The 14,659-nt window shown below is 43.4% G+C and overlaps 2 protein-coding genes across 2 annotated transcripts; both read left to right on the forward strand.

The window, feature by feature from the left end:
• Positions 1–1,089: 1,089 nt before the first annotated feature.
• On the forward strand, positions 1,090–6,976 carry LOC130160225 (keratin, type I cytoskeletal 13-like). Its single transcript, XM_056362538.1, has 8 exons — positions 1,090–1,824; positions 2,592–2,674; positions 3,144–3,300; positions 3,955–4,116; positions 4,491–4,616; positions 4,848–5,074; positions 5,864–6,231; positions 6,623–6,976. Exons 1-8 carry the CDS (start codon positions 1,090–1,092, stop codon positions 6,646–6,648), a joined length of 1,884 nt encoding a protein of 627 aa, XP_056218513.1. The 3' UTR covers positions 6,649–6,976.
• A 4,167-nt stretch (positions 6,977–11,143) lies between these two features.
• LOC130160226 (keratin, type I cytoskeletal 14-like) lies at positions 11,144–14,659 on the forward strand. Its single transcript, XM_056362540.1, has 8 exons — positions 11,144–11,638; positions 12,445–12,527; positions 12,721–12,877; positions 12,996–13,157; positions 13,521–13,646; positions 13,742–13,968; positions 14,127–14,215; positions 14,640–14,659. The coding sequence occupies exons 1-8, from the start codon at positions 11,144–11,146 to the stop codon at positions 14,657–14,659; spliced, it is 1,359 nt and encodes a 452-aa protein (XP_056218515.1).

Raw genomic sequence — 14,659 nt, forward strand, 5'->3', positions numbered from 1 at the left:
TCTCTGCATTAAAAGCCATATATATAATTACTCTATCACCTGTAATGCATGACAGAGTAACAACAGAGGGAATGAGTGGTTTAATATAAAACTGTAAAAGGTCTTCTCCCACACAATACTTTGTAGGTCATTGTCTGCATTAATACAGCTTGTAACTGTGCTGCAATTGACTATAATACAGTTAAACTATCCTTAATCTTCCTACTATTTTAGATTAAATAGCTCTTTGGTGAAAAAAAAACAATTTTTTTTTTCCTCTTTGAATTCTAGGGCCTAGCTACCTAGTGTGCTGTCTTATCACTTTCTTCACAAAGGAAGGATTTTGATTTTTAAATAAGAATCCCACTGCATTGCTTGCAGTGATGATGGCATTACTAAGTGATGGCAGGGACACACAAGTTGGAAAATCTAAATAGACAAGTAGACAGTCCTGTTAACGAAACTCTGGCACTATCATGTATAGTGAGAAAGAGAATATAAGCAGTATAGGAGATTGTAAATGCACAAAATATCAAAGAGCAAAAGAGAACAATAGCCTTTGACAACAGCAGCTACAAAAATCTTAGCAAAAAAGTAGATTAAGAATTGAACAAATAAATGCACAGTCTAACATGAGGGATTTGGGCCTCATCTTCTTTCTTCTAGTGAAGAACTGAGAACAAAAAATCTCTCTGTATAATTCCACCAGGTACACATTATCTCAACAGTAGCTTCAGGATCGTGTACGAAGTGGCTTTTCTGTCATAAAGCAGATTCAGGCTGGATGAGGTAAAATATCTTTTCAGAAAAAGTTAAATGAAAAGAATGCCACCCCAAAGAAATTAAACGTTCACTCTTAAACAAACACAATAAACCCAGCAATGGGCTAGATTGCCTGAGATATCAGCAAAAAAATATTGTTCAGCAAATTATTCTTGGCACAAACAACAAGGTTGGTAAATGCCCTGGGAGAAAGAAACACCCTGATGGTGACACCCACTGTCAAAAGTATAAATAGAGAGAGCTAGGGATGAAAATTTACAGTCCTGAATCTTATCAGGCTGTGCACCTAAATTTGGGGTTGTGGTTAGACTCTCACCTGCCGCCACTATGAGCTGTGGCACTAAATCTTCAACTAGTACCACTAGAATTAGCAGTGGAGGTGGTGGTGGTGGTGGTGGTGGTGGTGGAGGGGGTAGCAGCTGTGGAGTGCGTAAGTCTGGTGGATACTCCTCTATGTCCACTAGAAGATACACTTCTTCTGGAGGTGGCGGAGGCTTTTCTGGGAGAAGCTTTGGTGGAGGAGCTTCCAGGAGCAGCTATGGAGGGGGCTTTAGCAGTGGCAGCTGTGGGAGGATTAGCCGCAGTAGCTATGGTGGGAGAATGAGTGGCGGCAGTTATGGAGGAGGAATGGGCTGTGGAAGCATGGGAGGAGGATTTGGATCAGGCGGTGGTGGTTTTGGGGGAATGGGAGGTGGCTATGGAGCCAGCCTCAGTGGAGGTAGCTTTGGCGGTGGTGGTTATAGTGGAGGTGGATTTAGTGGCTTCGGGGGTAGTGGTGGCTTTGGTGGTGGCAGCTTTGGTGGTGGTGGTGGTGGCTATGGTGGAGGTAGTTTCGGTGGAATGGGGTTTGGTGAAGATGCCGGCCTGCTTTCCACAAATGAAAAGTTGACCATGCAGAACCTTAATGACCGCCTGGCTTCTTACTTGGATAAAGTGCGACGCTTGGAGGATGAAAATACTCAGCTTGAACAACTGATCAGGGAGTGGTATAAAAACCAAGGTCCCACTCATTCCAGGGACTACAGCCAATATTACAGAACAATTGAAGAACTGCAAAACCAGGTACGTTGTAATTTGACTAACTTTGAACAGACTGTCATTAGAACGGCACTTGCCTCCTGCAGCACAATATCCGTATTTGGGGAAATATATTCCCTCCTTTGTTTTAGCCAGAAAGCAGACTGATGTGGTGACAAAGCCTGACTGCCAGCTTGTCTTGGCTGTGGGTGATGTGTATATGCTGGCACACTTGTGTCTGGCGCAGGTAGCAGTGTGTGGTGGGATGGCAGATCATCACTCGCACACCCATTACGGGGCCTGTCCAGTGCTCTCTTCAACACTTGGCTATTGCTGGTTTGTTCCTCGCTCTCTTGAACAGGAGATATAACCACTGCTTGCTTATGTTGTGCTACTAGTGGCATAATAATTGCACCTTTTTGTGAATATACATGTTGGATGAGCCAACATGTGCATTTAGTCTGATTCCAGCCCTCAGCCATTTAATAGTCTTGTATCTCCTACATGAATATGCCAAATGCAATGGTAATTATGTTTTTCCACTGTTTTTTGAATACAGGGAGTTTATTTAATTATTCTTTCCAGCAAGGTATTTTTAATAAATATTTGTCAATTAAAACTGACAGCCAAGGCACTTTCTTTTAACTGGAAGAAATAAACTCTTCTCTCTATATATAGCTCCTGCAGCACTAGTCAGGCTTGACATTGCCATGAAGATATTCTGAAACATGTTTCTGTACAGGTATTTTCTGCCTCTGTGTGTCAGACTGAAAAGACAACTGACCACATAACATCTGCCCTCTCCCTTTCAGATTGTTGGTGCAAATGTGGACCTTAACAAGATCCTTCTTGACATTGACAATACCAGAATGACTGTGGATGACTTCAGATTGAAGTGAGTCTTTCCCTTCCTGTCTCATTTCATCTTGCCTCCCTTTAGCCCCCAATGAGTTCATATTGCTGATTAAACTTCTGAGGTGCTTAATTGGAGCCTCTTGGCTCCAATGACAGAATATACAATTTTGGGGGAAAGCACTCTGAGAATGATTTTTTTATTATTTTTTCATCATTATTTTTCTCCAGACAAGTTATTGAAGAGTGCCATTTAAAGGATGACATTCTAAGTTTCTCTATCCTTCCATGCAGATTTATAAGCATAATCCTCATCATATAAATCTCATAGACAGAAATTCTACCGAAATCAAACAAACCTATTAGAGATGGAAAGAGAATTAGGTCCTTTCTTTAAGAACTGAGCAATGAGATTAAAACCCAAAGAGGTACTGATGGGAACTGCTCGTAGTCAAGATAATGAACAAAGAGGTCTGGCAGCTCTTTTACTGTCTTTCTCATCTGTCATTCAGGTATGAAACCGAATACACTCTCCACCAGAGTGTGGCAAGTGATATTAATGGATTACGTCCACTTTTGGATCAACTGACTCTAGCCAGATCTGACTTGGAGACACAGTTTGAATCCCTAAAAGAGGAACTGATCTATCTTAGGAAGAACCACGAAGAGGTAAGTTTCTCCACACTTTAAAATAATAATAACTAATGAAAACTCAATACTCAGAGAATTTCCTGTGGATTTCTTCCACTAGCAGTAACCAGACTCTGGCTGCTGGCTTTGATCACTCAATTTGACATAATCTGGCTTTGATTTTCAGGAGTATGTAGCATCCATAGCTGCCCACAACTGATGTAATAAGACACCTAGGTCAACATGTGCTGAAATGAGACCAGGGAAATGAACGGCTTTCAGTGCAAAGTACAATTCTGTTGCTGAACTCATGGAAGGAAAATTGCATAGAACATAGGGAGGAGTTAAAAGAAAATATTTATACTATCTGCAATGGTATTTCTCATTAAGAAGAAAAATTCATAAAAGGATTTTCACAAAAAGCATGCTGCATCAAATTCCTTATGACCCTGAGGAGAAAATATCAGGGTCAATGTGTATGTGGTGCCTGGCTATTGTTCACTATAAAGTTTGCCTTAGGAATGGCAGAATTGTTCCCTTTCACGACCAGGGCAGATGAGGCCCCCTTTGCAGGAGTGATACATCTGTGTGAGGGTTTGTGTTTCCTTCTTTTCCTTTATTTGAAACTATGACATTTTTCTTTACCTTCACCCTTTGACAGCATGGTGGGGTTTTGATGTTTTTTTTTTCTAGGAAATGAAAGGACTGCAAACACAATCTGGTGGTGATGTCAATGTGGAGGTCAATGCTACTCCTGGCATTAATTTGATGGAAAAACTAAATGAAATGCGTTGCGAATATGAACGGCTTATTGAGAACAACAGGAGAGAGGTGGAAAGCTGGTATGAAACCAAGGTAAAGCATGGGGTTTTTTTTGATTACTCAGTCTTGCACAAGGAGCTGGACCAATTAACATCCAGCAGAGGAAAGGCAACTTATCATGAATTATTTAAGGAACATTAACTTTAAATAAATGTAAGCAGTTTACTGCAACAGGTCAGTTCTGGAGTATTGAGGTTATGTAGTAAAGCATGTAGAATCTCTGTGTTCCAGTAGCAAGGTGAATAACACAAGAGTGAGGTAGCAGAGTGGCATGTGGGAAATATACACAGTCACTCTACATTACATCTTTCTTTTTCTTATTAATTTCTTTCTCAGTGCCTTTATGATAACCCCACAATGTTTTCTTGTTATCAAAAATGCCTTAATTTCATATGTGAATTTTTCAGATGGAAGAAGTTAATCAACAAGTCCACTCAAGTGGCCAGGAGATACAATCAAGCAACCAACAGATCTCTGAGCTGAGACGTGAATATCAAAGCCTGGAAATTGAGCTACAGTCACAAATCAGCATGGTAAGTAAAGAGGTTTGCTTCTGCTTCACCTGTGACACAGGCTGTATGAGTCACTAGAATGAAAGAACGGTTAGACCTAGAAAGTACTCCAGCTGTAGAGAATGGGATACTGGATTATTTATCTTCAAAGATATGCTTTCTCCTGGTTTGTGAAGATCTCCAGTTTTTCCACAAAAATGTGTTAAATTTGCCACATTCCTGTAAACATTCTGTTTTGTTTTCCATTTGCAGGTAGACTCTTTGCAATCCAACTTGGAAGACACAGAACGTCGTTACAACATGCAGCTGCAGCAGATCCAGGGTATGATCGGCCCCTTGGAGGAGGAGCTGGCCAGCATCCGCTGCGAGATGGAGAGCCAGAATGAAGAGTACAAGATGCTCCTGGGCATCAAGACCCGCCTGGAACAGGAGATTGCTCAGTACCGGGCACTGCTTGAGGAAGGGCAGCATGATCTTGTGTATGTAAATCGACAAAAGAACAGAGCATTGTGTGAAACCCAGGGTGGCTAGATTAGCCACAAAGACAGGAAATTAACAGTCTAGGTTTGCAAAACAGATTTTGTACTGAAATGAGGCTAATTCAGCTATCTTGACCACCTGCCTCCCAGGTTTGAGGTACTACGCATTTCTTGGCAAACCTGTTCAGAATATAAATCATATGAAAAAACTTAATGCTGAAATTCTGAACTACCAATTTGAGGTTGGACAGGGAAACCCACATACAGAGACTTACCTTCACCCTGGTTCTAGAAAAGGCCAGGAACTAACAGACAGAAATCACCTTGCAAAAGACCATAAGCAGAAAAATGACCATAGTTTTCCAGATCTTCATAAAAGTCTCAGCATGCAACATGCTGAAAGTTCAAGCTGATTCAGTCTCCCTTATGCAGTGAGCCTGCTTCTGCTTTTAAGTGGTACCTGAAAGAAGAGCTAAAGCTTCATGTTCTGCCTTTCCAATTTGGAGCGCAGTGACATCATACACTGATACAGCAGCAATGCTAAATCTTGCAAGAAATATCTGAGCAAAATATGGGAAAAGCAAAAACTCTTGCATTCAAGCTGAAATTGAAAAAAGAGGTTGATTTTTGGCACTGCATCAGTTCTCTTGCTGACCTGTGCTAGAGTCTAGAAAGAAGTACAGACAAGGGAAGTGCAGGCTTCTGCACAGTATCTGTAGACAGATTTTCTTCTGAGGTCAAAAATGCATTTGATTAATTTTTTTTCTCCTTCTTTCTCTCTCTTTGCAGAATCCCAGCAGGAGGAATGGGAGGAGGAATGGGAGGAGGAATGGGAGGTGGTAGAATAGGAGGTGGTGGCTATTCTTCTGGAGGAGGAAGGGGAGGAGGAGGTAGTAGCATGAGTGGTGGATATGGAGGTGGTGGCATTTCCTCTGGCAGCGGAATGGGAGGAGGAATGGGAGGAGGAAGTGGTGGAGGAGGAATGGGAGGAGGAAGTGGAGGAATAGGAGGGGGAAGCAGCGGTGGATGCAGTAGTATTGTTGGAGGAGGAGGAGGAGGAGGAGGAGGAGGAAGGATCTCAGGAGGCGTCAGCAGTTCCCACTCCTACTCTTCGTCTTCCCAGTCACAGTCCTGCAGGAGTGGTGGTGAAAGCCAAGGTGAGAACTGTTGCATGGGCACACTGTTCTCAGTCCCATCCTCAATAATTCATACACTGTACCAACATAGGAAGTAAACAGTTCTGAGGATAAACTGAAATTTCTGGAAAGTGTTAGATTTACTTTTACTAACAATTCTTTTCTATTTGTATGCAAAGGATCCATTCTGCTTAAGAAACACACATTCAATTTCTATTCAATTTTGTGGGTGACATCAGCTAATCATGTAGTTAAAACCACAGCCGGTTTTCTTCATCTCTCCTTGCAGAACCTCATAAATACTGATGGTTTTGTACCATGCTGAAGTTTGCCTTTATGCTTTTGGAATGCTTATGGTCACCTATCACATGTCAGTACTGAAAAAATTAATGTTTGTTTTATTTCCAAACAGGGTATGGAAGAAAATCTTTTGACTAAGCATACATAATAAGGATCCTACAGTGCAAGACCTTTCAAAAGAAATTGGTCCAAATCCTCTATATTGCCCATGCTCCCGAGGAACGACAGATGCTCTTCACAGCTCCCCAATGCTGCTGATGCCATCTATCCAAAAAGGCCCATCACAGCTACTTGGGGGCCACCTGCCCACCATGCTACGCGCTTCTTCTGCCTGGAATGCTTTGTGGCTTCAATCATTGGCACTTGAGCTACTTGCTTTAGAGATTCAAGCTGTTTGTTACTTGGGTTGGGCTGGATGGGGAAAATGTCGCTAATAAAACTTCATTTCTGTCTGATGCAACCAGAATCCTGTGTGTAGGTTTTCTTCCATTCCATAGATGTAAACACATAAAAAGAAAATACAAAGCCATGCCAACACATGGTAGGTAGAAAACTTGGTGATCTATTACAATAGTTGATAATGAAATTTAGAGTTAAAGCACAATGTCTGAGCATTCAGGGCAGATCATAATTTTCTTGGAGCATCCTGGGCTGTGCCCTCATTTTTTAATAATGCGCCAGATACTGTTGTGGAGCTGAGCCCTAAGATTCAATAGCAGTTAATTATCAGACCAGACCAGACTGCAGAATCCCAGCGCTACATGAATGCTAATAAGGTTGGCATCAAAGGAGTGCCCACCCAGGCCCGACAGAGACACATGAATGATTCCAGAACCATGATTGTAAAATGAAAGGAATATTTCAATTTGTGATTCACAAAAACTTAACTGACACTTTTTGTTTTATACTGGAAATACACAAACTAGGAATCTGTTTTTGAAGAGACAAGAAAAAGAAGTTAAAAGGGAATACAATTTACAGGAGCTTTACAACGTTCTCCTCCATAAAACATTAATACTAACAAGAATATTCGCTTTGTACCTGTGACAAATGAAGCACGTGTGAAAGTACCTGGAATGTTTACTTTTGGATATGGGAAGAGCTGTACAATGAAGAAAATTACTATAACTCTTTCAGACACACCTAACTGTTACTTAAAAACATTCCTGACTACAACTTGCGAAAAAATTTGATTGCTTGGCTGCTGCAAGAGCTCGGAGCAACTCAACAAACAAATAACTGGAAAGCACTCTCTTGTTATTAGCTATCTTTTGGGAATTGCATTTGCTTCTGTCCAGCTTTTTTATACCCATTATTTCAAAAAAATTACAGTATAGCTTTCTCCAGTGACTGGGACAACCTTGTTTATGAAAACAAACAGTAGCTTGTTTGATTGTGGTCCACCCCTATGGATAAAACCCATTTCCAGAGACAGTTGAAAAAAATAGCTTTGCCTTCCAGAAAGTAACAAATTCAGAGATCAAAGGAAATTAACTGTATCGTCCTAGACCCTTCAAAGCAGTCTCTTGTGCACCGTTTGAGGAGTCTCAGGAATTTCTGCATGATATTCTGGAGGAGAGGGCTGCCAAAGTAGACACATTACAAACCACAGCTTTACTAATTTTAATGAGAAGTTAGCATCTGAATTCCTCAGACTCATTTGAAAGTCTTAGTACATTGCACACCTACTATTTGGACAACACAGAACAGAAGTTCAATTATAGGCTGCGCAGCTGGCAAGTAAAACCAGCAGCAGAAAACCTGGAAAGGAACATAAAATACTAGTGCCAGCCCAGCATGCCAGGCTCCCTGTAGCTCTTCCCTGAGGCAGGATCAGCTCATACCGCTGTTTGCAGAAGGCCGGGTTGTAACTCCAGCCCAGACAGGAAAAAACCTAAGTGAATCTAAGTTTTTTCCAAATGCATGCAGAGGTCCTAGCTCCAAAGGCTAGCAGAGTATGCTGGTCAGACAAGGGGCCAAAATTTCCCTGAGGCCGCACAAGTGAGGGCTCTGCTTCACTTGGACGTGAACTTGGAGCTTGAACCGCTGCTGCAGGGCTGGGTGCTCAGGGAGTGGCCTCTAGTGGTGAATAAAGAGTGAAAGAAAACGGGGTGGGGGGGTGGTGGTGGTGTGGAAATAGAGCTAGAGCTAGCGAGTAAAGGTAAAAGAGGTCGACACACAAGGGTGTGGATCAAGAGAATAGATGCAAAATTAATTTCCAGAAATACAGGTCATATTGCCGTGCAAACTTTCTCAACACTTGGAAACCTTTCAGGGGAATAAAAATACTTGACCTACACCAAACCAAAGTCTGTTGTTTTGTATTGTGACTGCATGAACTAGGCTTTGCAGACATGTTAAACAGACTTTGTGCCACACCAGTACTTCCAGTGACACACAACAGGAAGAATGAGAGTCCAGTAATGCTGATTTCTATTTCTTTGTTTTAGCTATTTGGACTACACACATCATCTAGAAAGGTATATGTTTATAGCAAATGGTATGTGGATTGTTTCAAAGTAATCAACTGTGCTTAACGCCAGAGCCCTCTAGAGGGTACTACACCGTTAACTCCTGCACCTTGTATGTTACACCACCTCCACAGAACACCACCTCCACGGAGCGCAAGCTACATTTTAAATTAATATTTAAAGAGTATTTCTTCTCCTGTCTCACAATTACCTTGCTGCCCAACAGGCACTAAGTGCTATGCATCGGATGATGGTGTTCAGAAAGGGTTAAAATAGGCAGAGTGGAGACAGCACCTAGTAAGAGAGCCAGTTAGAGGGAATGAAGGGTTCTCAGGAGAAAGTCACTGGTGTGGCTAAGGAAATTGGAAGAGACTATCAGAGGGGAATAAAGAATCTCACTGTACCTTGAGCAAAGACTGAGGAAAATCCTGTGGATCTAGGCAGGATCTTCTCATTATCCTACTCTGATTTGATTGGTAATAAATTAAACTAATTTCCCCAAGTCAAGTCTGTTTTGTCCATGACAGTAATTGGTGAGCGATCTCTCACTGTCCTTACCTCGACCCATGAGTCTTTCCTTAGAGTTTGCCCTTAGGAGGGCAGGGATAGAACAGCTGGGGTGGGCACTGGCGTCCAGCCAGGGTCAACCCACCACAGGCACATACAGGCACACTGTCGTCAAACTCAGACAATGCTACTCCCTCCTCTGATGCGTACCTTCAGATGTAAGGTGACTCAATCCCTTCTCACTCTTCTTTTGCTGATTTTAATGAGTTTATTTCTTCTTCTGTTACATGAAATCTCTTCCTAAAATACTTCAAGGTCGAATTAATCCTCCCTCACTGTGGATAAGCTGATTTTGAGGTGGTAATTCACAGCAGTTTCCACAACCTCCTTGTGCTGCCTTTGTACTTGCCAAATTACTCTTCCGTGGGAATTACAGTGCCAATATTTAATGCACAGCTGGAAACCAGAGAATTTGTTTCTATTCAAGGCTTTTCTCAGTTTCATAGAAGCTTGATTAGCAAAGATGGAAAAAGCAACTCACTGAACATCCCATATTGTATAGGCAGTGGAAAAAAATACACAATTGTTTCTTACTCTGTGTTTTGTGTTGCAAGATATTCTCTCACGGCTGGCAAACACAATTCACTGTAACAACTTCAGATAATGATTATATTACTTCAGATCTAATCTTTGGCAGTGTATCTTTTCACCAAACTTATTTTTTACTGCACTAGATAATTCAAAGACATATTCTGAGAAATGGCTATTTTTAATATGATTATGAAAATATGAAATAGCAAACATTTCTCCTCTCAGTTTCCTCTGAGTCTGCTTAAAACAGCTAAAGTAAAATTAATAGCTGTTTGATAGGAGAAGATTTAATATGTTTTCCTTTGCAAAATACAACTCTTGTGGCTGTCAACTGGTTTTCTTCAATAAGAAAAATGACCCCAATTACCATACTGCACTTTCAGAGAAAGTTAGATTCCAGCAGGACCTTCCTTGATATAAGCAGTGGCAACAGACTGAAAAATTAGTATTAAGTTCTCTTCTATAACAGACATGGAAATGAAATTTTTAAAGTTAAAAATTTATTTCAACGAATTAAAGTAGACTTCTAAAGAGCTAATGTAAATTTTGAATAAATTAATGAATGAAGAGCCCCTTGGAGACTGCTGGTCTAAACAAATCATTGTCTGTGATCACAGGAGAAAGACAAAGCTGAAATACTGAATTTCACCACACGGAAGACTGAAGGAGACAGACAACAAGGTGGAGCCTTCATTAACTCCTATTACTAGTGAGATATTGCCAGATTAATAGTAGCTATGAGATATTGTATTATTCAACAAAATACCCAACAAAGAGCCACCCACATAAAATTACAGTGCATGCTTCAGGTGAATCAACACAGACATACTTGAGCAGAATGGTAATGCGTTTTACTTACCTCAGAAGAAATTTCCTTAGCACATCACTTTTGGCATGAGCACTAAGGCTGGCAAACTTCATGGGAAGCTGGACTGCCTTACAGGTGACACCCACCAACAAGGTATAAATAGCCATCAGCGAGGACAGAGGCTGCAGTCTCATTTTCTGTATCAAGCTGTGCGGCAGGCTTTGCATTGGGGGCTGGATATCTGATTCCTTCCACCATGAGCTGCAGCATCAAGAGAACATCTAGTACCTCTTACAGGAGCGGGGGAGGTGGAGGCGCCTGTGGTGGCGGCAGTGGCAGGAGCTCCTCCGTCTCCTGCAGGAGATATGCCTCCTCGGTGATAGGTGGTGGAAGCTATGGTGGGGGAGCATGCGGCACTGGCTACGGAGGGGGCATGAGCGCTGGCAGCCTTGCTGGTGGCTTTGGTGGAGGCCTGGGAGGAGGCTTTGGTGGTGGCCTGGGAGGAGGCTTTGGTGGTGGCTTTGCAGGAGGCTTTGGTGCTGGGGGGGACATGCTTCTGGGCGGCAATGAGAAGGTCACCATGCAGAACCTCAACGACCGCCTGGCTGCTTACCTGGATAAAGTGCGAAGGCTGGAGGAAGAAAATGCTCAGCTCGAGCACCACATCCGCGAGTGGTACAGGAAACAAGCTCCCAGTGCCTCAAAGGACTACAGCTCCTACTACCAGACCATCGAACAACTCCAGAACCAGGTAGGACAGACCCAGCTAACGTGGCTCCATCTCCCGCGCGCTATTCTCCTTTGCAAGGAATTTGTCCTTCTCTCTGGCACTGGCTCTAAACGGGTGGGAGGGACCTACTGGTCGGCCTCGCTGGTGGCACCGCAGGCAGAAACCTGCTGAGCTGCGCCTCCCGCCTCTTGGGTAAGCAAAGCCCCACACCACAGCACCCCACAAGAGAAAGGGATGTGCTCTGGGGGCACAGCCCGAGGCGCCAAGGAGCGCTCCAGCAGGCCCAAACATGCTGGCGCACGTAGCTGCAATCCCACGTTATACAGGTGGCTCCAAACCAGGCATCTGTGGTTTCCAGTCCGTCACTCTGCTCCCACCCGGCTCAGCTGGATGGAGTGCAAAGCCAGAGCACCTGGAGTGCAATATCACAGCTCCTCTTGTCTCTGCACACTCCTACCTAGGCCAGACAGAAGGACCAAGGCCTTCTCTTGCAGTCGGCTTACACTGGTACCAAGAAAACTGGGTAAACAGACTGTGAAGGAGTGCATTGCAGAAAAAGGGCTGAATACATTCCTTGGCACACATGGGAGAAACTTTAGCTTGAGAAAGAAAAGCAAAGAGAAGGGATTTGGGAGCATGGTCTGTGATAACCCAAGTCTCCTTGAAAAGTAAATTTGGACTGTTAGCCTCCCATATGGCCCCTGCATTACAGCAGAAAACAATCCTGAGACACACAGCAATGCCCTACCAAAGCTTTATGTCTTTTTTCTTCTTCTCCTGGATGTCTTAAACACAGAATGACCCTTCCCCAACTTCACCTTTTTCAGATCATTTCTGCCACTGTGGACAATAACAAACTGCTTCTGGACATTGATAACAGCAAGATGACTGCCGATGACTTCCGAATGAAGTGAGTACCTCTCTGAACCTTACATGTCTTTCAAACCACACTCAAGACCTCAGGAGACAAGGCAGCACTGCCCCAAGTAGTTTTACTGAGTCTTCATGTTTTATTGGGATATTGAACCTGAAAAGATGTGTGCCATTGAATGTCATCATCATCTCATTTCCCCATTTCTCTGTCTCTCTTGTCTTCGGCAAAGGTATGAGAATGAGCTGGTCATCCGTCAGACTGTGGAGGCTGACATTAATGGCTTGAGAAATCTCTTAGATGATCTGACTCTGGTTAGATCTTCACTGGAATCTGAGCTGGAGTCCTTGAAGGATGAGCTGATTGCTCTTAAGAGAAACCATGAGGAGGTACAATGCAATGATAAATAGTGTGTCCAAGGCATAATCTATTGATACTGCTTTGCTCACTGTCCCCACCACAAGAAATGACCTGTGCTCCTTGTTTCTCTCTTTGGACTCTCTGCAGGAAATGAGACAGCTGCAGTCTCAGACTGGTGGCGACGTGAGCGTGGAAGTTAATGCTGCCCCTGGAGAAGACTTGACAAAGATACTGAACGATATGAGGAACGAATACGAGCAGCTCATCGAGAAGAACCGCAGAGAGGTTGAGCAGTGGTATGAAGTCAAGGTACGCAGCAATGCACAAAGTGGAGTCTCCTGCTGTGGGAAAACCCAGGCACCCTCGACTGGGCACGCAATGCCTTTGGCTAAAAGGGGGAGGCTGCTCACCTGCACCACACTTGCACGGCTTGGGGAATGGGAAGGGAACAGCTGCTGGGGAAAGACGGCAGTGGCAGAGGGGGAGCAGGCCGGGTCTGATGTGCACAGCTGTGTGGAACATCAGGATCTACGGAGCAATGACTAGGCTGTCCCCGATGAGGACAGGATGGAAGGGAGAGGCTTCCTGGCTACATTAGCTCTCAGTCAGCAAATCTGCTCCCTGAGAGGATCGTCTCACTTAGAAACCGTGTTTGGGGTTTGACTCCTGCAGATCGAAGAAGTCAACCGGCAGGTCACTTCTAGCAGCCAGGACATCCAGACAAGCAGCCACCAGCTCACTGAGCTGAGACGTGAAATGCAGAACCTGGAGATCGAACTGCAGGCGCAGCTCAGCACGGTACGTGGGGCAGGACCGCTGAGAGCCCTTCCCTCCTCGGAATGGGCACGGATGGGTAGAGCTCTGGTCCTAAACTCCTGCCTTTCCACTTCCAGAAAAGCTCTCTGGAAAACTCCTTGGCAGAAACCGAAGCTCGCTATGGCTGCCTGCTGCAACAGATCCAAGCGCAGATTAACTCTGTAGAGGAGGAGCTGGCCAGCATCCGCTGCGAGATGGAGAGTCAGAACCAGGAGTACAAGATGCTCCTGGGCATCAAGACCCGCCTGGAACAGGAGATTGCTCAGTACCGGGCACTGCTGCAAGAGGGACAGCAAGACATTGTGTATGTATTCCATATTATAGCAAGGGTATAAAAAGAAATCCTTGAGTGCTTAACTGCTAATAGAAACTTCTTGTCCATGGAGCTACAATAACACCTTTTTTGACTGAATATCCAGTGGTTATGTCTTTTTTTGTGAATTAAGTATTCTCCTTTTACAGTGCCTCCCAAGGAGCTTTCCAAGGAGGTGGAAAATCCTCCCATTCATATTCTTCTTCCTACACTCATTCCCAGTGTGGTGACATGACAGGTAAGACAACACTTTGTATGGATATGCTTATTAGTGGGTTATATCTACCCCAATGACTACAGAATATTTTGTCTGAAAAAGAGTTTAGTATTTTGGGCTGGGCAAGATTCCCAGGTCCAGTAGTCCAGGAGTCAGAGAACTTCACTGTCTGTCACAGAATAATTAGGCGTTAAAATACAGTAAGTCTTTCCCTTCCCTCTTCCTAAATACAAAATACAGATTATAAACTTTACAGGATGGGATATGCTTTTTTGCTCATAGGAATAAAAAAAATATACAGTTCTGAGAAAGTGCCTAGGGTATTGCAGGGCTTGGAGCTTTTGAGCTTCTCTTGCTGACACAGCATGTTAGGTGAAAGAATTCAGTTTATCGGGAAAGATCAGATTTCGCCTTAAGGCAATGATCTGTTTTTGTCTTTACACAGGACAGTCAAGAGTGTGCTAG

Source organism: Falco biarmicus, chromosome 17, assembly GCF_023638135.1.
Source record: "Falco biarmicus isolate bFalBia1 chromosome 17, bFalBia1.pri, whole genome shotgun sequence".
Lineage (NCBI taxonomy): Eukaryota > Metazoa > Chordata > Aves > Falconiformes > Falconidae > Falco > Falco biarmicus.